General features: G+C 43.7%; 2 protein-coding genes across 2 annotated transcripts in view; one reads left to right on the top strand and one right to left on the bottom strand.

Annotated features, from left to right (window-relative positions):
- Nucleotides 1-695, top strand: part of adam11 (ADAM metallopeptidase domain 11) — a gene marked incomplete at both ends in the record, with an annotated part of 68,469 nt that extends 67,774 nt beyond the window's left edge. The window contains one exon of the mRNA XM_083635058.1: nucleotides 650-695. Within this exon, the coding sequence (XP_083491184.1) occupies nucleotides 650-695 (46 nt within the window). The remainder of the gene's footprint in view (nucleotides 1-649) is intronic.
- A 6,345-nt stretch (nucleotides 696-7,040) lies between these two features.
- LOC310774969 (endoplasmic reticulum protein SC65-like) lies at nucleotides 7,041-17,186 on the bottom strand (the record flags this gene model as incomplete). The annotated part of the gene is made up of 7 exons (XM_083635057.1): nucleotides 7,041-7,187; nucleotides 8,001-8,084; nucleotides 9,465-9,610; nucleotides 10,232-10,360; nucleotides 11,552-11,723; nucleotides 13,040-13,189; nucleotides 16,719-17,186. The coding sequence occupies 7 exons, from the start codon at nucleotides 17,184-17,186 to the stop codon at nucleotides 7,041-7,043; spliced, it is 1,296 nt and encodes a 431-aa protein (XP_083491183.1).
- Between the last annotated feature and the right edge of the window lie 6,850 nt (nucleotides 17,187-24,036).

The following is a 24,036-nucleotide window of genomic DNA, read 5'->3' as shown; positions in this document are numbered from 1 at the left end:
GGCGTAACAGTGCTATTGATTAAAGAGTGTATATAAGTTTGACAGTGGTATAGAGATGTAGACTTCCTACAGTGTAAATTAGTGTTTATTCTAAAAATGACTAGGGAGCTGTAATGGACCCTGACTGTCCATGTTCCACTCCGCACAGCTGGACATGAATCGCCGTTGTTCTGCTGTAGTTTGTCTTACTGACATTCTACGCGCTATCTTGCCTCAGGCTAGCTTTGCTGTGGCATGCCTGCTGCATGCAATGAAATCAAAAAGCTTGTCTCAAACTGTCATCTTTTGGCTGAACTCTGTGGCTGTAGCCTAGAAGATAGCATTAGTCCTGCCGTAGATCTGATCATGGAATATTCTCATAACTTTGTAAGCCAATAGACTATGCTGTGCTATGTTTCCTTGTGGATAAGACAAGACAACGAAGGGGGATATACCAAATGAGCAGAAACAGCTTTATTTTGTTATTTGCTTTCTAAAATTGCATTGCCTTTGTTTGTTGCATGATTTTTCATATCGCCCGTTGTCTTTTTGGAGAAAAGATGGACAAAAATGGATCTTCTTTCTCACCTTTCTATACGTCTCCTGTTCTCTGCTCCCCTCCTCTCGTTCCTGCTCTCTCCCATCTGCTCCTGCCTCGCTGTGGCTCCAGAAACATCCGAAGAGGAAGGTATGATGAACCCACGTCTGAACTTTGAACTCCCACAAAAGCAATAAACCATGTCAGCATTCAGTTTGTCAACACAATGCCATCTCACCTGTTTCGGCAGCAGCTCCCAGCCAGCTGCTTCCTTAACCTCTGTCCACTCATAGCATACTCTACACCAGTGATACTCAACTTGCGGCCTGCGGGCCACATGCGGCCCACGGGCGCCCCCTGTGTGGCCCGCGATGGAATTGCAAAAACAAATAAATAATAATATACAGTATATATTTTTTTTACAGTGCACCTGAACGCAACATGCAAGATACCCACTGAATAAGTGTCCAAATGTTCATGTCATTCTGGCTAATACTCCACTTCTGTTGAAGCATTTCAGTCTGGAATATGGAATATCTTTCAATAATCTATGATTTAGCTGCTAAATTGTCAAATACCGCCCTCTGCTCGCTACCCAGGCACTTGTGTATGTACTTATCCTAACTAACTTAACCTAAATAACTATCCGGTGTGCACAACATTGTCAGACTAAACTCCGGCTGACACCCCAAAAACCTACAATCCACTACAGAAAATTGTATATTGTTTGTTTATTAACTGGCCCCTGGCCTTCTATCATTTCACAAAAGTGGCCCCTGGGCAAAGCAAGTTGAGTATCCCTGCTCTACACTGACCCACTTTAAGAGCAGTACATCCACACATGCACCGTACAGTATAGTCCCTACCTACATGTGAACCAGCTCATGGACACTTGAGGAAAATAGTGGCCGTCCGTCGCAGGTTCGAGCCCCCGTGTTACCTCCGGCTTGGTCGGGCGTCCATACAGGCACAATTGGCCGTGTCTGCGGGTGGGAAGCCGGATTAAGGGTATGTGTCCTGGTCGCTGGACTAGTGCCTCCTCTGGTCGATCAGGGCGCCTGTTCAGGGGGAGGGGAACTGGGGCCGGAATAGCGTGATCCTCGCTGTCAGGTGAAAAGAAGTGGTTGGCGACCGCACATGTATCGGAGGAAGCATGTGCTAGTCTACAACTCTCCGCAGATCAGCAAGGAGGGAGTGAAGCAACGACCAGGACAGCCTAGTAGGGGGAATTGACCAAGTACAAGTGGGAGGGAGTATTAAAAATATATATATATAGTTGGGGAGGACAATAGTATCCTAGTTTGCTTCATCGTATTCACTGCATGTCCCACAACAGGTTGGCTGCCATTTCTAGGATATAGCTGCTATTTCTTCAGCCTTTTGCATCCCACAGCGACACTACACACTGCTGAGTCAGACAGGCCACCATGTTCACTCTGTAATCTTTATTTAATAAGAGAGACAATAAAAGGCAGAATCCCATTGAAGTGGTTGTTTTGGTTTCTTTGGTTATCTTTTAGCCTAGGCCCTTTTGGGACTGTGTCAAAACTGGTAAGTCTGTTACAGTTAGATGACACAGTCCCAAAAGGGGCTACATTTAGAACATAACTGTTCTTAGCTGCACTGTCCCTTCATATTGCTCAAACTTTGTTCCGTCTTCCCTCCCTCTCTCTCTGGCCCTCCTTTTCCTCCCGTCTCCTCCCACTCCTCCTCTTCTCTTTCCAGATCTGGAGGAGGATGAAATGTATTTCTCTGCTGCCCTCTCTTCCTTACACTGTGCTCCATCCATTCAGAGGAGACAAAAGAAAGATGTCTTCCACTTCCTTTTCCTTTCCTGATTTCATGAACGCTGTCTCCATCAGCATTCTCCTCCCGGAAAGTCTTAAAGCAATATTCCACTCACTTTTAACATGGGGATTATTTGTGCACTTGACCGTCATGAAAACCATTAAAAAAGAATCACCAACAACGGATGCAACTGGGACGATTTCAGATTTTTACTTCCCATTCATTTGAATGAGGCCACGGAAATGGCCTGAAATTCACCAACAGATCCCGCTTTGGCAGTCCTGGGTCTATAGTCGTTTCGAATTTCTATTCTTGGTTTACACTAAAATTGGTATTTAAAAAATAAAATGACATCTGTTCTCCCAAACAGGAACTATCTCCTAAATGGTATTCGTCCACAAAGTTCTCTCTGTCAATAAAAATGCTATACGGCGAAACTATGTTGGGCCCACAGTCAATTGAAAAGCACAGTAGGGGGATCTGTTGTTGATCATTTAACACAAATGTGTTAAGTGTCAGTTTTCAGGCTATTTATGTGGCTTCTTTCAAATGAATGGGAAGTAAAAATCCAAACTCTATAAACTCGTCCAGCTGCATCCGATCTTGGTGATTAGTTTGTGTTGTAGTTGTAGTTCATGGCGGTCAAGTGGTGAATAACCCCCACACTAACCTAGGTGGAACATTGCTTTAACCTCTTGCCTGTATTACCTTGAGAACATTCCAACCAGATCTGAACAACTATCAGGGAACGTCCTGCTACAAACGTCTAACACGCCATCATCAGTATCTCCTCCCGTTTTTTATTCGTGGCCATCGGATATCATTCCAGTTACCTTTCCGTTAGCTGACCTTTTTTTTGTATTATTGAATGAATGTGAAAGGTCGTTAATTAGTGTGTTGTCCAGAATGCTGGAGTGCGTTTTACTGAAATGTTCTTTTCCTTCCTCTCTCTGTCACTGACCAGACCAGTTGATCTTCTGCCATCTCGACTGTTATTGTGCTTTAGCCCTTTAAACGGTTGTTTGGACTGACAGGTTGTATCCTACTACTAGTTCAGACTTTGTTTTTTTTTATAAAGTTCTTAAAGCAATATTCCCCTCGGCTTTAACGTGGGACTGATTTGGCACTTGACAGATCCTGCGACTGTGATTTTCAATTGAACGTGGGTTTTAGAACAAAAATTCGCAAAATGGCATTTTTATTGATAGTAGAGAGAACATAGCGGAGGAATACCAGTAAGGAGAGATGTTCCCGTTTGGGAGAGCGGATCTAGTTATAGTTTAGAATTAAAAAATCTTTGTGTAAACCACGAATAGAAATGCGAAATTGACGAAGGACCCAGGAAAAGCGGGATCTGTTGCTGAATGTGTTCACAAGCCAAGCCAGTTTCCAGGCTAGTTTGGGAGTGGAATATTGCTGTAAGGAAGCCGTCCCTTAATACGCAGTTAACATAATTTGACCTCATGGAGTGTTCAACCAATTTGGGTGAATAGATACAGAACATCAACACCTTTCTCTGTTCAGTATAGTGCTAATTAAACTGCAATAGGTGTGTATTAACATCACCAAATACTGTAGAAAATGTTGACATTTTATCTGTCTAGACGAGGGTTATTTTGTGCTCAGAGCGTAGGCCTTTACATTCCATAGTAATAGCCATAGTTTGTACTCTTCTCTTATGCTGCTTTTTATTATTCAACAGTAGTCCATCCGTAATCAGTGCTCCTATACATAATATGCATTAATATGAATGTTGTGAGGAAGCGATCGCTTGTTGTGTCTGTGCTGACATTAATGTACTTTTGTACAGAGATTGCGGCTGAGCTAGGTAGACAATTGCACATGCACACACAGAATGTTGTATCCCACTGTATGATATGTCATCCATATACGAACAATATGCATACACGTATGCTGAATGGGTGCTGTTGTACATAGTGTATTATAGAAAAGGTAGACTCGTTTAGACAGCAGTGACTCACTGCCGCTCTGAATGAAAGCACAAGTCTGGAAGAGCAGACTCATCAGCCTCTTCCCTCATCTCATCCTGCAGGCCCAGGTCGCCTTGTTTTTGGACGATTTAGCCAGAGGGAATTCGGATGTTTAAAGATGTCGTTTTTAGGCAAGTTAAAGCGCCAGTGGATGTTTGTTTCCAGCATTGTTGTTGGTTACTTGCCTGATTGTCTTTGAGCTTATCAACCTATAGCGAAAGGCAAAACAGGACTCGTATGTCTGGAAGAGATTTCCAAGCTTCAAGCTCCACTGTTTTGGACCTGACCACCACCAGGTTTTGGAGGAGCTGTGGGGTGGGAAACACTTGTTTAACAAATTAACTCTATTTGAACTGATCGATTTTAACATAATCTGCACTAAATATGTAAATAATTAAAATATGTCTTTCAGGATGAGGAAGCAAAGACAAAATTTCACTCCCAGATAAAAAAAAAAAAAAATTAGCCATGTAGCCTGTGTGTGCACCGCTTTCTCCGCCTCTCTGAACTGTCGCAGGTTCAGAAGATCTACTTTGTGCTTGATAGCGAGTAGCTTCATTTCACGGATGAGAATAATGTTACTGCACATTAGCAGATGCGTCAGAAGAGATGGGCCAAGTTACACTGCATTACATTACATTACATTACATTACATTAGTTACACTGCCATTCAAGTAGCATTAAAGGAACCTGTTGACATTTTGACTTGTAGTCGATCACTTTCGGACACAGAAACTCGTCTGATAAAGGTCTCTGCCTCGGTGCTTCAGTTAATTAAACATTTCTTGGTAACATTCCTCAGTAAAAATGGTTACCACACCTACCAGTTAGCTCATTTGATTGCAGTTAAAACAAGTCTTTTTGGTCAAGTGCAAATATATTTCTCATAATGTGGCAAGTACCTGGTGGAAAATATGGACTAGAATTTAAAATGTCACAGTATCCCTTTAATAACTCGTTACTCTGTATCTATTATATAAACTAATGCTCAAGGATAGATTCAAGACAAATGCTCAGGTCACGCCACTGTTTGTGATCATACATTGTAGCTGGACGCATTAACGCATTTTGCTGCCATTTATATTATGGAGGTCGAGTCTTAAGGGAGAAGGCAAACCAGTTATTAGCATTCGATGTAAATACTTAAACTGTATCAAAAACACATATTAAAATGCCTGAAGACCAATTGGTTGTGTTGTGGTGGAATTGGCTGTGGCTGTTGTGGCTGTCAGATACCACAGACAGGTCCTGGGGAGTTTTAAACATTAGGCCTACAGTACTGTGTTTAGCCTATGAAAAAGACAGAAGTTCACATTTTCTCTCCTTTTTCTGCTATGTGTTTTTTTGGGTGCCGTGTTGTAGACCCTGGTTCTGTCTTGCGCTCTGATTAGCTGGTTCTGTCTTGCTCTCTGATTGGCTGGTTCTGTCTTGCTCTCTGATTGGCTGGTTCTGTCTTGCTCTCTGATTTGCAGTGTAATTGTTTGTCTAAAACCTCTGCAGTACATTCCAAAAGAACAAGAGACATTGGATTTTCTTTCAAGTACAAGTGACCCACGTGCCTCCTTAGTTTTAGTGTATTTTCTTTAAGTAGAAGCGGCAAATAGCTGAACGGGACTGTTAAATATCAGGAAGACCAATGTACAGTATAGTCCAGGCAAACACAGATACATGCAGTGCTGTATAGCATTTAACCAATAGTGTTATGTGTCCAGCTATTCATCCTGAATGGCTATCCTCTTTGTGAGTGTCTTTATTTTTAATTGAACCCAACACTGTATTAGCAACACATCAACACAGCATAAAGGAGCACTTAAACAGGCTTTGTATTATAACTGTATGTAAAACCTACTTATGCTCATGTGTATCTGTACATACTGTAGACATGCAGGCTTTAAAAAGAGAATACATGGAAACTCAAATGTTACTGTACTTTGATCACATGTTGCACCGATCCTTTCTAAGTTATTACCATTCAAGTGTGCACATTTATGTATAAGCATCTTAACTGTGCATATCTTCCTGGACTGTCCAGGTTCTGCAGCATATTATACAAATAATTATGGTAAATAGGTTTGCTAATATTGCTTATGACTGAAAACAAAAGAAAACAATGGGTTAGTACTGCTGCATCATTGTGCACTAAGGGTCATTAAGCTCTGAGCAAGCCATGCCTAGTTTTATTGATCAAAATGTATTTTGAGTCAATTTGTACACTAACGAAAAGTAAATTCATTGTTTTCACTCATACCTCCAGTTAACATGCAGGTGTTGGTTGTCTGTTGGGGACAGAATCTCAATGAAAAATGCTGTTTTAGTGTGAGACCTTGCAAATTCTGGAGTTTATTCAATAAATAATAACTTTAGGCTATTGTTTTTAAAGCCTCGTGCACCTGTATATTTGGATAAAGCCCTGGAACAATATAATGATTCCCAACTTTCTTTTATTTCTTAAAGACGACAGAATAAATGGACAGGAATGACCAAGTAATTCAATTCAATCAAACTGTAATAACAATGAGGAAATAAAACTGAAATGTGAAAGACTTGATTTCAATGTTTCATTCAAGAAGTCACCGGTGCATGCAATTCTAGAAACACAGAAAGCCTTTAATTATCTTATGTAAAATGCTGATTACAAATTTGCTTGATGTCATTTTGAAGTGAAGCGGTACAGGTCAGCCCGGTCCTTCAGTTGGTTCATGTCAGCCTGTGATAGATTTGAAACCCCTCCCTTTCAGTCTCGTTCATATATCCGACTCCCCAGCATCTCCTTTGCCCTTAGGCTGCTGCCACTTGGCGTAGATGGATTCCTCATAGTCTCCCATGCCTTCAAACTCGACATCAGGAGAGTCCGAGGCCACCAGTGCAGCTTCCTCTGGACCCAGAAACTCCTGCAAAATATGGAAATGTAGGGGAATTTGAAAAGGTCTATAGGATGAATCAGTGTGACGTCACTTGACACCCAGAAATGCGGGAACCCCGCGGCAGTTAATAGTATGAGTTGTGCCAAACAAACGTTAATATCTCAAAAACTACAAGTAGTAGTACATCACATACATCACATCGCTTATATTTTGACGTTCTGAGTGAGAGCAGAATTAGCTCAAGAGTTTGATGTATAATATATGCATGTCGTGTTAAAGTTGTGTGAACTGTCGCAGTTTTTTAAATGTAAACAGAGTTAACTGGCTAGAGTCAGACACTCACGCCTCGCGCCACTTGGGCTCCATAGGGTTCCATTACCGTTTGTTTGGTTTGGTTTGTTTACCAAAATGCTGCTCGGCTGATCCCTCGTATTGGAGGCATTTTTGGAAATGTTTTGGCCATAAATGCTTCATACTGACTAAACACAAAAAGTAATGTGGGCTGCTACTGATAAGATGATTGGCATGGTTCAAGGTTTTGGCAGAGCAAGGAATTAAGTATTTAAAAGTATATTTTGATTTATTGTTTCTCTTCTCAAGGCACTCTTTGTTTCTGTATCGATACCTCAATTAAACAACAAATAAGACCGCTTTCTTCGTTCAAATCACTGGTCACTGATAGCTGTAAGCTACAATACTTTTTGGGTACTGTTGAGTACTGAGTGAGGCATGACAAAGTAGGCCTAGGACTTTTTCACAATATGTGCTAAGTCACGAGTGCCTTGTGACGAAAACAAGTTTCAATTTCAAATGTGTCATATAGTGTTTCTTTACTCTCACCTCATAATCCATCTTTAAGAAGTTTTCTGCAAACATCAGCATCTGCTTTTGTGTGTTGATCTGCTGGTGGTGTTTAACAGCCTCCTGTTCAAACCCAGACAGATCATCAGTATAATAATACTGATTATGACAACAGCTCATATTCAGAATAACAAACAACCGTTGATCTGTCACATTTTCCCCATAGTTGACAACAAATACCCGGATATTAGCTTTCAGTAGATGCAGTATATTAAATAGTTGCAGCTTTCTGCAGTAGTCCACAAATAAACAATTAGGATTAATTACATATTGCATTTTTAGCTATACAGTAGCCTACAGACAGCATTCACAAGCTAGTGCCGATGCGAATTGCAGAAAAATGCAGTCTCATCCGGCCATTATTTAGTTTAGAACAAAGCCATGCAAAAAAGGTTGGATGTCTCGTCATAGACGCTGGGGTAGCTGACTGGGGGCGTGGTCAGGGTGGGGTAAATCCTCCTGTTCTCCCCATTCAGCATAGTTAGCATTTAGCTGCTAGCCCAGCCCAGGCAGACACAATCTGTGATTCAACCACTGCAGTAAACGCACATCTGAACAGACAACGTCTGTTCAGATGTGCGTTCTAGAGCATGGTACATACTGTAGATGTCTGTCAGACATCTATGTACCTGCTCTAGAATCCCCAATCCTGTAGTGTAGAGCCGCAGCACCAGCCTTTGGTGAGTCAGCCCATTGAGATATATGGGGGTTTTTACCACACTCACGCGCCAGCCGCAGTACATTTTGTGGGTGTTCCCACACAGACCGACTGTATCTAATATTTGTGTGGGTCCTTAGCATGAAACATTTAATAGCCCAAATTGCAAAAAATCATTTTGTTCACATTCAACTAATTCTCTTGGCAGAATCCAGACACAAAGGGTCTGTCTGTAACGCAAGTGAGCTTCCTATCACCTAGCTACCTAACTAGATACTTTATTAATTAGGTATCAATTTTAATATAGGTGACTGAAAAATAACTTGTTTCAGACAGCCTAATTACAACTTATTACCTAGAAATGCCACCTATAAAGATCGTTCACTTGCGTTACAGACAGAACCAAAGTATTCACAAATGGCAAGGTATGAACGAATGTATCCATATCAGACTGACTAAAGAACAGTTTATATTTTGATGTAAAACTTTTGCTATAAGATCAAACCTAAAACACAGATATGTAATGTATCACCAACATGGACATTCATGCCGATGATGGCGATAAATTACTACAATTCATTATATGGGATTATACAACAGAAACTTGAGAGCTGCTTGCCCCCTACGCTGTGCAATCATTGTTGAAATCTAAAATGTAATGCAAAAGAAAATGGTCTTTCTGCCAGCTGCATTATATTTTCAGAGCAATCATCAATTCAAGTGCATACTACCAAAGGTTTGTTTTCAGAGTGGATGGTGACATTAGGACGGAGCCTTCCTCTCACCATCCTAGGTGTGAAGTGGTCTGGCTGTAGGCTCCACTGCTGATCATAGGCTTGGTAATACAGCAGGTTCTGTTTCATGACCTGGTCCTCGGGTTCAAACAGGAAGTAGCTGGATGCACAGGGAACGGCGCTGCGGCCATCGTTCACTGGTCACACAAAACAGCAGGCATCACCATTGTGATTGTTAGTCTTCATAGAGACGGTCTGCATGTCTGGGAACGCCCATACAGGCCCTAGGAACGCCCACAATAGACGCTGGGTTAGCCTGGGGGCGGGGTCAGGGTGGGGTAAATTCCCCCATTCTATCCATTCAGCAAAGTTAGAATTTAGCTGATAGCCCAGCCCAGGCAGACACGATCGGGGATTTAACCACCGCAGTAAACGCACATCTGAGCAGACGTCTTGTGTTCTGCTCTAGAACCCCCAAACATGTAGTTTAGATCCGCAGCACCGTCTTTTGGTGAGTCAGCCCATGAGATATATCGGCGGTTTTACCCCAGCCAACCGTTTAACATTTTGTGGGCGTTCCCAGACATGCGGACTGTCTCTATTGTGATTGTTAGTCTTAGACTGTCACACTGTATGGGACCTGTACGATTAAATGTTGAGAAGGAATATTTATTTACGGGCAGAAATGAGTAGGTCAGTTGTGCATTGCTCACAAGTTGCCAGTGTACTTACACTTGTAATAAGCATATTGCTCGCAAGCTGCCAGTGTACTTACACTTGTAATAAGCATATTGCTTGCCAGCTGCCAGTGTACTTACACTTGTAATAAGCATATTGAAGGTAGTGGTAAATGGTGGCAATGAATTTCTCCACAAAATAGCCACCAACGTTGGGCATCAGGTTGTCCTCACACTTCAACTTGCACCTTAATGCTTCAACATAGGCATCTGAGGACGAAAGCAGAGCATGGATAGAGTTTCTAGTGAGAAATTCACATAACACATACATATACAGTCTGAACTTCACGCCCAAAGGAAGTGGTGGATGGGGGGGGGGGGACACTTCAGACCGGAGGAAGTTCGATGCTATTCGACTAATCACGAGTCACGACACATGTAAACAAAACCGATGCAGGTGATTGGAGAAATACGAGCAGATGCCCCGCCTTAGGTGGGACATCCTCCCTATCATCGCTCATTTTCCCTGAGTTTGCCTTTTGACAAACTTTCCCCTGCATGAAGTAGACTGGCAGGTGGAAGCATGAAGTAGACTGACAGGTGGAAGCATGAAGTAGAGAGCAGGGTCTGAGAGCAGGTCACGTGGAGGCTGGGTTTACCCAGGCTACTATCAGTCCTGGGTTTACCCAGGCTAGACTGATAGGTGGAAGCCAACGAGTCTGTTTATACAGCACAAATTGGATCGGGAACGAAAAAAGACAACAAGGCACCAGGGCCAACCCGATAAACACCATTTCTGAAAATAACGTAACTGTTGGCACATAATTATACATTGTCTGTTGGAAAACAATGCAATTGCAAACTGAAGTATTCTCGAGTAGTTTTATAGCCTTAAATGTTGGTGAAGTAGGACAGGGATTGACGTTTTGTTCGTGAGCCACACCCACATCCAGTTGACCCCTGTTTATATTATGTGGTATCTTTTAGTACGGACTGGACTGTCCAGCTGAAGTCACTGTGACCATGGCGGTGGCCTGAAAAGGCTTTTCATATATAGACTGTTGAAACTCAAGCTCCTCTCCGGTGTCAGTGGTTTGCCATGATTCAAATCAGAGATCAAAATATGTTCTTCTCAAATCCAGAGTGCTCTTCTGCACTCTGGGACTCTATTAAGAACCAGGAACACATTTTCTTTTTTAGAATACATGATGGGCTGCTCTAGTTGTAATAGTTTTCTGTATGCATTGGACTCTCCAGCTACAGTATTTCAACCAACCTGTATAGCCTACTAACCTGCCAGGTCTGGGTAGAGGTCAACCTGTATAGCCTACTAACCTGCCAGGTCTGGGTAGAGGTCAACCTGTATAGTCTACTAACCTGCCAGGTCTGGGTAAAGGTCAACCTGTATAGCCTACTAACCTGCCAGGTCTGGGTAGAGGTCAACCTGTATAGCCTACTAACCTGCCAGGTCTGGGTAGAGGTCGGAGAGTGAGGACAGTTGACTGGTCCCTTCACACTCTGCTTGGCATAGCTCATGCTCATGTAGGTAGAGTCTCAGAGCTTTCTCCATGTGGTCAATGCTGCTGCTGTAGTCGCCTGAACCCACGAGTTTCACTCCTTTCAGGAAGGACACCTACCAAGAGAATTGTCGATATTCTCAGAGGAACTTGGATAAGCACCAACACCTTCTGAGAGAAGGACAGATTGCTTGGTGGCCATTGTTGTAGTTCTGATGCTGAAACTATGGCCACAGTCTTCCATACGTCACTCTAGAATATTACACTTGCATACAATTTGCAACATACACAGTATAACACGGACACATTTGCACAGTCCACTAACCATTGTGGCAATGACAGCTAAGTTGCAGCATTTGAACTTGATTTGAAGGATGGGCTGTTAACAGTGGTGTGGTCCTGCATCAAATGCAATGAAGTAGATTAGGCTAGATTTCAGATGTAAATTATTTCATACAGGAATCTTATGACCACACACCGGATGGTCATGTATATTCTGTGTTTGGTGAATGTTTTTTCTAGATGTAGTTTGTTACACAGAACCATGTAGGAACTCGTCCTTGGAAACTGTTTGGAAAAGGGCAGGGCTTTGCCCCGCGGTTGTATTTTCTGCCCCTTCCTGGTGGCACAACATTGCTGTCTTTCAGAGGCTGTTTAGTGGGCTCATGTTTAAAGCTAGAGTGAAGATCCTGGGATCATATGGAACTAGAGGACCTGAGGCATCCATTGGTACCAACCATGTCATGCTAGCTTACTGAGAAGGAGGTGCAATAATGCTGTACATTGTTGGCCATTTTGAAATTGCCCCATCACAATTTTAACTGCCCTCTTAGTGGACATTCAGACCAAAAGTGTTTTTCGAGCTGCCAGCGTCTTTCTGCAATGAATTCTCTATGTAAGGACGCGCTAGACGTGCTCCTCTTTTAATGAACGCACCTGGCGTTTCAGCGTCTGTTGTTTTTGGAGGAGCGCTGTGGAAGCTGAAAAAAGTTGAACATTAGAGGAAAAGCGCCTTGATCGTCTTTTTCACTCCTCCTCCTCCTCCCGAGGGATTTTCAACCTCGGCTGCTGCCAGAATTGGCAATAATCTGGCTTTCATGTTGACAGTGAACAACATCAAACAGACAAAAGCAGCTGGCTACCGTCCTTGTGGTCGTTGTGTTCTGATCTGTACTGCACGCGACTACAGGGGAAAACAAACGGAGCGCAAAAAAAATGCTCCATGCGCTGTGTTTTGTGCACAATGGAAGCGCTCTCGACATGATTTTCATAGCGTTCTGACTGAAAAAAACGCTTTTGGTGTGAATGTCCCCTTAGTCACTTTATCCTGGAGCCGTGCCTGTCTGTCTGTCCAGTGTAACAGCACTTGTAGCAGTATGCTGTTACAGTATCAGTACAGTGTTATGCAGGATGATGCCTGTGCTCCCCTCACCTCATAGGGTCGTTCCTCAAGGTCGGTGAGGTAGCCGTCCACGTCGTATTGGCTCTTGTATTGATCCATGAGTAGGTTCATCTGCTGGTCGACTGGGTTCCTCTGGAGGTAGGTATAGGCACATGGCACGGCCCTCTGGAGGTCATTCAACTGGAAGAAACACAAATGATAACCTGATGGCACAAACACACTGGAAACAGAAGCGGTGCCTCACATAAATTCAGCTCGAGCAGGAGCCTGGCCAGTTTGGTTGGCTGCCTTGTTGTATTTCCGCCTTCCAATTGGTCTATTGTGATTTTGGCCCCTCCTCTCGTCTAGTCATTCACGATGTCCTGACGCCAGGTATCCCAACATGCTTTGCAAGGTGATGAGCGACGGACGGCAGTGAGGAGAGGAGGGGCCATTTTGAAATTGACCAATTGAAGACGGAAATACAGCAAGGCAGCCAACCAAGCTGCACCAGCGGGGCAGGGCTTGACAGGGCGAAGGTGACCCCATCTCCCTGTATCGCTTTTGGTGGACATGAACCCTGACGTATGGTGTGGACACTAACCCTGACGTATGGTGTGGACACTAACCCTGACGTATGGTGTGGACATTAACCCTGACGTATGGTGTGGACACTAACCCTGACGTATGGTGTGGACATGAACCCTGATGTATGGTGTGGACACTAACCCTGACGTATGGTGTGGACATGAACCCTGACGTATGGTGTGGACATGAACCCTGACGTATGGTGTGGACACTAACCCTGATGTATGGTGTGGACATGAACCCTGACGTATGGTGTGGACATGAACCCTGATGTATGGTGTGGACACTAACCCTGACGTATGGTGTGGACATGAACCCTGACGTATGGTGTGGACATGAACCCTGACGTATGGTGTGGACACTAACCCTGACGTATGGTGTGGACATGAACCCTGACGTATGGTGTGGACATGAACCCTGATGTATGGTGTGGACACTAACCCTGAGGTATGGTGTGGACATGAACCCTGACGTATGGTGTGGACACTAACCCTGACGTATGGTGTGGACATGAACCCTGACGTATGGTGTGGACATGAACCCTGATGTATGGTGTGGACACTAACCCTGACGTATGGTGTGGACACTAACCCTGACGTATGGTGTGGACATGAACCCTGACGTATGGTGTGGACATGAACCCTGATGTATGGTGTGGACACTAACCCTGATGTATGGTGTGGACACTAACCCTGATGTATGGTGTGGACACTAACCCTGACGTATGGTGTGGACATGAACCCTGACGTATGGTGTGGACATGAACCCTGACGTATGGTGTGGACATGAACCCTGACGTATGGTGTGGACATGAACCCTGACGTATGGTGTGGACACTAACCCTGACGTATGGTGTGGACATGAACCCTGACGTATGGTGTGGACATGAACCCTGACGTATGGTGTGGACATTAACCCTGACGTATGGTGTGGACACTAACCCTGACGTATGGTGTGGACATTAACCCTGATGTATGGTGTGGACACTAACCCTGACGTATGGTGTGGACACTAACCCTGATGTATGGTGTGGACACTAACCCTGACGTATGGTGTGGACATTAACCCTGATGTATGGTGTGGACACTAACCCTGATGTATGGTGTGGACATTAACCCTGACGTATGGTGTGGACACTAACCCTGATGTATGGTGTGGACACTAACCCTGATGTATGGTGTGGACATGAACCCTGACGTATGGTGTGGACACTAACCCTGATGTATGGTGTGGACACTAACCCTGATGTATGGTGTGGACACTAACCCTGACGTATGGTGTGGACACTAACCCTGATGTATGGTGTGGACACTAACCCTGACGTATGGTGTGGACATTAACCCTGATGTATGGTGTGGACACTAACCCTGATGTATGGTGTGGACATTAACCCTGACGTATGGTGTGGACACTAACCCTGATGTATGGTGTGGACACTAACCCTGATGTATGGTGTGGACATTAACCCTGACGTATGGTGTGGACACTAACCCTGATGTATGGTGTGGACACTAACCCTGATGTATGGTGTGGACACTAACCCTGATGTATGGTGTGGACACTAACCCTGACGTATGGTGTGGACACTAACCCTGACGTATGGACAGTAGGGAGCCGTCCTCTCCTTTTTCACCTTTCATACAATAAACTTGGAAGGGGAGAGGAAGGATTAATACAACTTACTGGAACATCAGAATCACTTGAGTAATTGAACTATGCAAATATGTTGAAACATTTACTTTCCACTCAGGTGTTTCACTGAAATAATTAACATCCCATCATGCTTAGGGTGAAGTAAAGCTGATTTGATGAGGTTTTCTCTCCAGGATAGTATTCCCATATGGGAAGTTTTATTTCTAATAATCATGAGTTGACTCACTATGGGAGCAGACCTCACTGTGAGCTACAGAAGTATCTATCTATCTACTCTATCTATCTATCTATCTATCTATTTATCTATCTATCTATCTACTCTGCGAGCTCACACGGTGATCGAACTGCAGGGCGGGCAAAACTGTGCAGCGCCCGAGCCTAGGAATCCGTTTTTGTATCATCAGTATGGGAGCTGGGGCTCTGTCTGTTTCTCTGTTTCACTCTGATTGTCCCACTGTGATGTCATGCATCCCGGCTGTCCCGAGGCGCGCATAGCGCGCAAGATCCCTAGTTATATAAAAGTGAGCAAGTGGGCAATATCTGTCTGCTGTCCGTTTCGATTTTTGTCCCACTGATGATGTCATAGATGTCATAAGATGAGGTCAATAATGATGTCACTGATGACATCACTGATGATGTCACAATGTCTATGACATCATCAGTGACATCATTATTGACCAAAATCATCTTATGACATCACTGATGATGTCATAGGCACTGATAATGGCATAGGCATTGTGACATCATCAATGATGTCATAGGCATTGTGACATCATCAATGATGTCATAGGCATTGTGACATCATCAGTGACCGTGATGTCATCAGTGATACGGACTTGCGCAATTGTGCACTGCGCATGCCAATAGAGCAGGCGAGGCCACGCAGCAGCCGAGCTGCAGGCGAGGCCGCGCAGCTGACAAGCCTAGCCCTAGTCATCATATTTAAACTACACCAATACCCCCATCATATTAGCGTTGGAGAAAAATGAAATTGTTTCACTTTCCGGCACTAGGGCCAGTAGCCTGGGTAAACCCAGCCCCCACGTGACCTGCTCTCAGACGAGTGCAGGTCTGAGAGCAGGTCACGTGGGGGCTGGATTTACCCAGGCTATAGGGCCAGTAGCACCGTCCCTTTATAAAGGGAAACACTCTTCACAATGAACTTGGCAATAAGGGGTGTCTGTAATTGAGTCAATTCACTCATATTATTCAAACACCACTTTGAGACCCACTGCACTGATTGCTTGAGGTCCCAAGCAAGACACTTTATGTTGGTATTTCCTTTATTTTGTCAGCTAGGCCTATGTTGCAGTATAGGCTCTGGCCCTATAAATGTCTTCATGCTATGAACATCTACTTAATCTGTTTTTTTTAACAAGGCGTGTAGCCTAATTATTATTGGATGATTACATTTTGTTGCCACCATTAAAATATCTTTCAGGGTCGAATTAATATAATTATTTGGAGGATACGAGCCTTCCTTACTCACCTGGGAATGAGCGAAGTGCAGGTATCTGTAGGGAGACCTTCTGCTGAAGTCCTCCATGATCTCTCTCCTGGGATAGGGCAGCTGAAGCACAGGGAAGTGATCTCTGCACTTCTTCAGACAGGCTGCTCTCATCATAACGTGCCAGTAGACACGGAGGTCCCAGTTTCCATGAAACGAGGGCTCTTCCTCGTGTTTGTTGGTGTTATTACAGTGTTGTATGCAATACCTCATGCTCTCTCTCAGAAGCCGGTGCAAACGCAAGCTCAACTCCAAATAATCGATAGACTCCGTCCAGTTTTCTGCTGCGTAGTGATCCAAAGCCAGTCCGTAGGCAGTGGCAAGGGGCACAAGCTCTTCCTTTGGGAAGTTCCTAAACTTGTAGTCCTCATACTGCGCGGCCGCCACAAAAACAAGAGTCAAACGAAGCAAGGTTAAAAACGGGTCTCCCTTTGAGCAAAAGGTAACCATGGTGAAATGTTCTCCCACATGTTCTTCAGGCAAAGTAGTGTGTCTGTCTTCTCTCTCACTCTTTTCCGGGTGGTGGTCTGCTGAAGCACTCAGGGCTCTCTGGGAATTCAGGGATTGGGCCCTTCAGAGGATGGTCTCGGATTTCTCAGTGCGCTGAGACGCACAGCTGTCACCAGCTACTGTTTCTTTATTTGGCACATAGGAGAATAGGCGTGCGTAAAAGCAAGTGCTTGTGCGTATTATATGGTATTATCATGTTTACTCTGGGACTGGAGAAAAACACTGACGCGTAAAGGAATTCAGTTCCACTTCAAAGATACGCTTCCACTTCAAAAAAACACGCAAAAATACATCTGGCAGACTACCAGTTAGAAGAATCATGAATTGGTGTGCGGTCAATAGAAAATCCACTCCCAAGTCCCAAAAGCACACAGCTCTATCCAAAAGAGCTGAACAGGTGAAGGCCTACCATTTCTGCCCAATCCCACCACCTAAAATAACAGTTGGGTCAACAAAATATGCCTACGACAAAACAGAAAATACACACGTATCACGCTCTTACGCTCTGCAGGAGACCTACCGTATCACGCTCCTTACGCTCTGCATGAGTTGTTGTGACATTCCTGGGGCAAATTGGGCAACACTCATGAGCAGAGCCCACACATGATGCAGCATAGAGTAGTCAGTGATGTGACATTGAATTTCTGAATTCTCTGTAGGCTAAATCCTCTACAGACATCCTACGGAGGCTCCTACAAATCATTTCAAAAGGCATCAGTGAATCAGAATCTGCTTTATTGGCCAAGTATGTGCACATACAAGGAAATTGGCTCTGGTTTGTTTAACTCTCAATGTACTCGCACACAGAAAAAAAAATCATACCTAGGCTAAAACAACAAGGGAGAGAGAGCATGTAATAAGCATGAACTACTACATTATATACAATAAGTGTGTGAAAATGTGTAATATTTAAAGGAATGTATGTACACTATGTATAAATAAGCCATGAAAGTGAGCAAGGAAGACAGAAAAAAAACGTGTCATCCTCAGCTTCAGTGTTTTTGAAGTAGCCTAATAAGATTTGTGGTTTTCTTTGGTGGTTAACCATTGGAAGCGATTAGACCACCAGAGTTTGCCTATAACCAGTGTTGGGCAAGTTACTTTCAAAATGTAATATACTACATATTACTAGTTACTTCCATTTGAAAGCAATGAGTTACTTTACAATATTACTGTCTGTGTAGAGTAACTCGTTACTTATTACACTACTTTTTCATTACTTTTACCAAAACAACAGCAGCAGCAGAATGACATCGCCGCCCCGGAACCATCCCGAAAAATAATTTCAACCGCCTTGAAGTCAGTGTAAACAGTCCAAAATTCTAAATGTTATTCTTTTCCTTTGTTATTGTCATCTGTAGTGGTTATTTGCATAAAAACACACAGTTTGATTAGGAAATGATTGTATCTTTTTTAAATATGTGCTTTGATAAAAAAATGTTTTTAACTTGAGTTACTTGACAAAGTAACTGGTATAATATTACTGAAATCCTATAAGTAATGAGTTATATTACTGAGTTACTGCTAAAAGTAATATATTACATGTAATATGTTACTTTTGTAATGAGTTACCCCCAACACTGGCTATAACACACAATATTGATGAACGTTTACCCAGAATTGGTCACGAGTTGTGGTCCCTCCTCTACTGACTTACAACGGACCAATTCAGCTACATTTTCTCATTGTGAGCTTTGATACTTTGTGAGCAACACCTACCATCATGGATCATGGGTGCGAACCTAATTAGTCTCAATTAGTAATTAGTCTCAGCAGGCAAGAACACAGGATACGTGGAGTTTAGACTAGAGTAGTTTACTACACGATTAAAGACTAAACGTTAAACTACCAACAAACTAGACATTCTGATGAATACTCATACCAGTTGGTGGCGGACGGCGGTAATGCAGCTTCGTCTGTCAGCCGCCAATTTTTGGGTGAACTATTCAATTAATTTGCTTAACGTCATTTGAAGGCTGAACACCAAAATAAATCTTGTGTTGTGGTTATTCTGGCTAGTTTAGCATATAGGTTTTGACAAAAACTCTGTGATCAAATTTCCAAAGGGAAAAATGAAAGGGCATTGGTCATTGGCCAGACGCCAAATGAGGTCACGATTGTTTTGCAGGCCGTAGGACGTGCGCAGCGCGTGGTCAAGAGAAGGCTTTTTGGGGGTGAGTCATGCATTCATTCATTCAGTCAAGATGGATAACCGATATGATGTCATCAGTGATGTCATCAGTGATGATGTCATCAGTGATGTCATCCTTCCTGGCTGAGATCATTTCAGTGATGATGTCATCAGTGATGTCATCAGTGATGATGTCATCAGTCTGAGGCTGTATAAGTGGTGTGAGTTAGTAGTCTGAGGCTCACTCCATCAAGTGTCTGGTGCGGTACTTGGAAGTGAGTGACTGGGAGAAGTAGGCCTACGCTACGCAGTTGCAGTTCAGCCCCATGGTCTGAAGGCATTCAGGAAGAACCTCTAGATCTTACGATGGCATTTGCAGCCCAGCAAAGCAGCACCATCCTGGAGTCTGCCCAGACACCTGACGGCGAGCAGATAGTGCCTAACGTTAGCAACCAGGTGGGCGTCTCTCCTGAGGCTGCGGAACATAACGTTACCTACTGTATGTCTCAAGGAAAGAGTGAGGAGTCTGACCCAACACTGAAGAGGGAACATAATGTTACCTACTGTATGTCTCAAGGAAAGAGTGAGGAGTCTGACCCAACACTGAAGAGGGAACATAATGTTACCTACTGTATGTCTCAAGGAAAGAGTGAGGAGTCTGACCCAACACTGAAGAGGGAACATAATGTTACCTACTGTATGTCTCAAGGAAAGAGTGAGGAGTCTGACCCAACACTGAAGAGGGAACATAACGTTACCTACTGTATGTCTCAAGGAAAGAGTGAGGAGTCTGACCCAACACTGAAGAGGGAACATAATGTTACCTACTGTATGTCTCAAGGAAAGAGTGAGGAGTCTGACCCAACACTGAAGAGGGAACATAACGTTACCTACTGTATGTCTCAAGGAAAGAGTGAGGAGTCTGACCCAACACTGAAGAGGGAACATAATGTTACCTACTGTATGTCTCAAGGAAAGAGTGAGGAGTCTGACCCAACACTGAAGAGGGAACATAACGTTACCTACTGTATGTCTCAAGGAAAGAGTGAGGAGTCTGACCCAACACTGAAGAGGGAACATAACGTTACCTACTGTATGTCTCAAGGAAAGAGTGAGGAGTCTGACCCAACACTGAAGAGAGAACATAACGTTACCTACTGTATGTCTCAAGGAAAGAGTGAGGAGTCTGACCCAACACTGAAGAGGGAACATAATGTTACCTACTGTATGTCTCAAGGAAAGAGTGAGGAGTCTGACCCAACACTAAAGAGGGAACATAACGTTACCTACTGTATGTCTCAAGGAAAGAGTGAGGAGTCTGACCCAACACTGAAGAGGGAACATAACGTTACCTACTGTATGTCTCAAGGAAAGAGTGAGGAGTCTGACCCAACACTGAAGAGAGAACATAACGTTACCTACTGTATGTCTCAAGGAAAGAGTGAGGAGTCTGACCCAACACTAAAGAGGGAACATAATGTTACCTACTGTATGTCTCAAGGAAAGAGTGAGGAGTCTGACCCAACACTGAAGAGGGAACATAATGTTACCTACTGTATGTCTCAAGGAAAGAGTGAGGAGTCTGACCCAACACTGAAGAGAGAACATAACGTTACCTACTGTATGTCTCAAGGAAAGAGTGAGGAGTCTGACCCAACACTGAAGAGGGAACATAACGTTACCTACTGTATGTCTCAAGGAAAGAGTGAGGAGTCTGACCCAACACTGAAGAGGGAAATCCGCAGTGCAAGAAACAGAGAGGCAGTCCGTAAATATCGCCAGAAGAAAAAGGATTGTGAGGGACTGTCCCAAAGCAAGAGTGTTGACCCTGCTGACTCAATGAAGAGGGAAATTCAGTTAGCAAAAAGAAGAGAAGCAGCCCGTAAATATCGCCAGATGAAAAAGCATGCTGAGGGACTGTCTCAAGGCAAGAGTGTTGACCCTGCTGACCCAACACTGAAGAGGGAAATTCAGTTAGCAAAAAGGAGAGAAGCAGCCTGTAAATATCGCCAGAAGAAAAAGCATTCTAAGGGACTGTCCCAAAACAAGAGTGTTGACCCTGTAGCCCTGAAAAGGGCTATTGACCCGGTTGACACAGCAAGGAAGAGGGAAATCAAGCTAGCAAAAAGGAGAGAGGCAGCCCGTGAATATCGCCAGAAGAAAAATAATTCTGAGGGACTGTCTCAAAGCAAGAGTGTTGACCCATATATATCTATGGTTGACTCTGCTGACGTAATGAAGAGGGAAATTCAGTTAGCAAAAAGGAGAGAAGCAGCCCGTAAATATCGCCAGAAGAAAAAGGATTGTGCGGGACTGTCTCAAACAAAGAGTGTTGACCCTGTAGCCCTGAAAATGGACCCGGTTGACACAGCAAGGAAGAGGGAAATCAAGCTAGCAAAAAAGAGAGAGGCAGCCCGTGAATATCGCCAGAATGAAGAAGGAAATCCAGCGTCCAAGAAGGAGAGTTTCATACCGTCAATATCTCAGGAATGAAGATGAAACTAAGAGGGAACGACGCCTTGCAAAGAACAGAGAGGCATGCTGTGAACATTACCAGAAAAGAAATAGATGAAGAGAGCATGCACTGATGCCCCGCCTTCCAAGAAGCCCTAGCATTAATATGATCTGTACTGTGCATCAATAAACTCTTTGTACTGACTTAGCTTGTTTGCATCTTTTGTATAGGGTAGGGTGAATTAAGGGTGATTGGGACTGTTTTTGAATTTACGCCTTGTGGAAGCTTTCTTGCCCAACACATGATACTGAAGATGTTACCTATCCATTTGGAGGAGGAAACAAGCCCTCCTTCTTCTTCTTCTTCTAATGGCTTGCTAGCCTGCGATTCGTCTCATGTTCCTCCGCTCCTCATCCCTCCTGAGCAATGCGCCTTCACCTTTGTGAAGGGCTCCTCCGTTAATAGAGATTTCAGCCCAGGGGTGCAAGCCATCATCTGGTTGCTCTTCCAACTCCATACTTCAATTTGCGTGTTTCTCTGGCTCAAGCCAATTTCTTCATGCCTACCGTGAGGAAACTGCATTTCAACAGCCCAAATTTGGCACTGATGACTTCATTGCCGTTACCCATTCCTGACAGACATAATGAATAAATGAATGCCCAACTAACCCCCTAAACTTTTTTTTTTTTTTTTTTACATTTTGGTGAGTGGGACAGAAGGGACATTAGAAAAAGAATAAAAATGCTGTGCAGTCCCACACAAAGTGGGACATCTGGTCACCCTAGATCCACGCATGCATTAACTAGCCTACATCTTTTCTACATAAAAGGGCATTTTTCTCGGACACAGTCGGCCTGACAGTATTCATATGGCACGGGTAGGCTACCGGCAGAGGTCCCGAGGAGATGGTGACAGGGCCAGGTTTTTTTAATTGGGTCATTATGGCGGATTAAATGGCAAAAAAGGCCAATTAGTTATAGCACTACCCACAGCAGCCAGCAGGTGTGACACACACACACACACACACACACACACGCACGCACGCACACACATTAGGAATGGCACTACAGCAGCAGACATGAGCACTACCCACAGCAGCCAGCAAGTCTCTCTCTCACACACACACACACACACACTCTCACACACACACACACACACACACACACACACACACACACACACACACACACACACACACACACACACTGGTGATTGCATACTCCAGCGGGTACTCCAACTATTGGGTATTACTTATGATTGTGGTTGTTGTTCTCATCATCATCATCCATATCATCATCATCATCATCAAAACACCAAGCCGAATGCAGTTTTCTCTTTGTATCTGATATTTGAAAGTTTTGTTGTGATATTGGTATAGTAGCCTATAACTAGTTCTAAACTGTAGGCTATCATAGGAATATTGAATAGAATAAGGGATAACGCCCCATTAGTTCCCTCCCATGTAATTTGAGATGTCTTCAGGAGGATGTTGGAGCCTGGAGGGGAAGTCAGAATAGCTACTTGTGTTCTGGATGCTTTTGCTGCTGCGCGAGAATTAAACTGCCGCAATTAAATACATTTTGAAATGAGTGAATTAAAGTCTTGACGGCTGTGGGAAGCAGATCAGACAGACAGGCGGGTCTCAGGTCTCCTGCCGCAGCTGCACCGGGTCTCATCACAGATCCGTCACGCCGCATTCACACAAGAGTACCTGAAAACACCCATTTCAGGAGCGATTTTGCTTTCAAAATAAAAGCTTATAGTCGTTCTGGGGGGATGGGAAAAATAAAGAGAACAACAAAATTAGGATAAAATGCATTGGAATGATAACTTCAAATTTAGAGTTAAACTGTGGTTGACATGAAGCTCTTGCGTGGCATATTGCAAGCCAGTTCAGTTTAATGAGCTGGGCTTTCCATATAGCCTACACTGCTCTGGGCTAGCCTATAGAAATAAAGGAATACATATTTTCAATGTATTACTTTGTCATACATCCCTCCCAACTCCATAAAAAAACTGCAACAGATGTTCATCATGTGCTACTTTTATTGTAAATTTGTATTTGTTTTTCATTTATTTTTTTACCGGAAGAACTATTTTGTGATTGCGGCTAACTTGACCCTGGCACTTCCCAGTGGTTTTCGTGGAGACTGTCCACGTTTACAACATCCATCCATTCAGACAGCGCTGCTGCTTCAGACAGA

The sequence above is a fragment of the Poromitra crassiceps genome (assembly GCF_964638095.1).
Source record: "Poromitra crassiceps genome assembly, chromosome: 4".
Classification (NCBI taxonomy): Eukaryota; Metazoa; Chordata; class Actinopteri; order Beryciformes; family Melamphaidae; genus Poromitra; species Poromitra crassiceps.
This window is presented reverse-complemented; position numbering and strand designations above follow the sequence as displayed.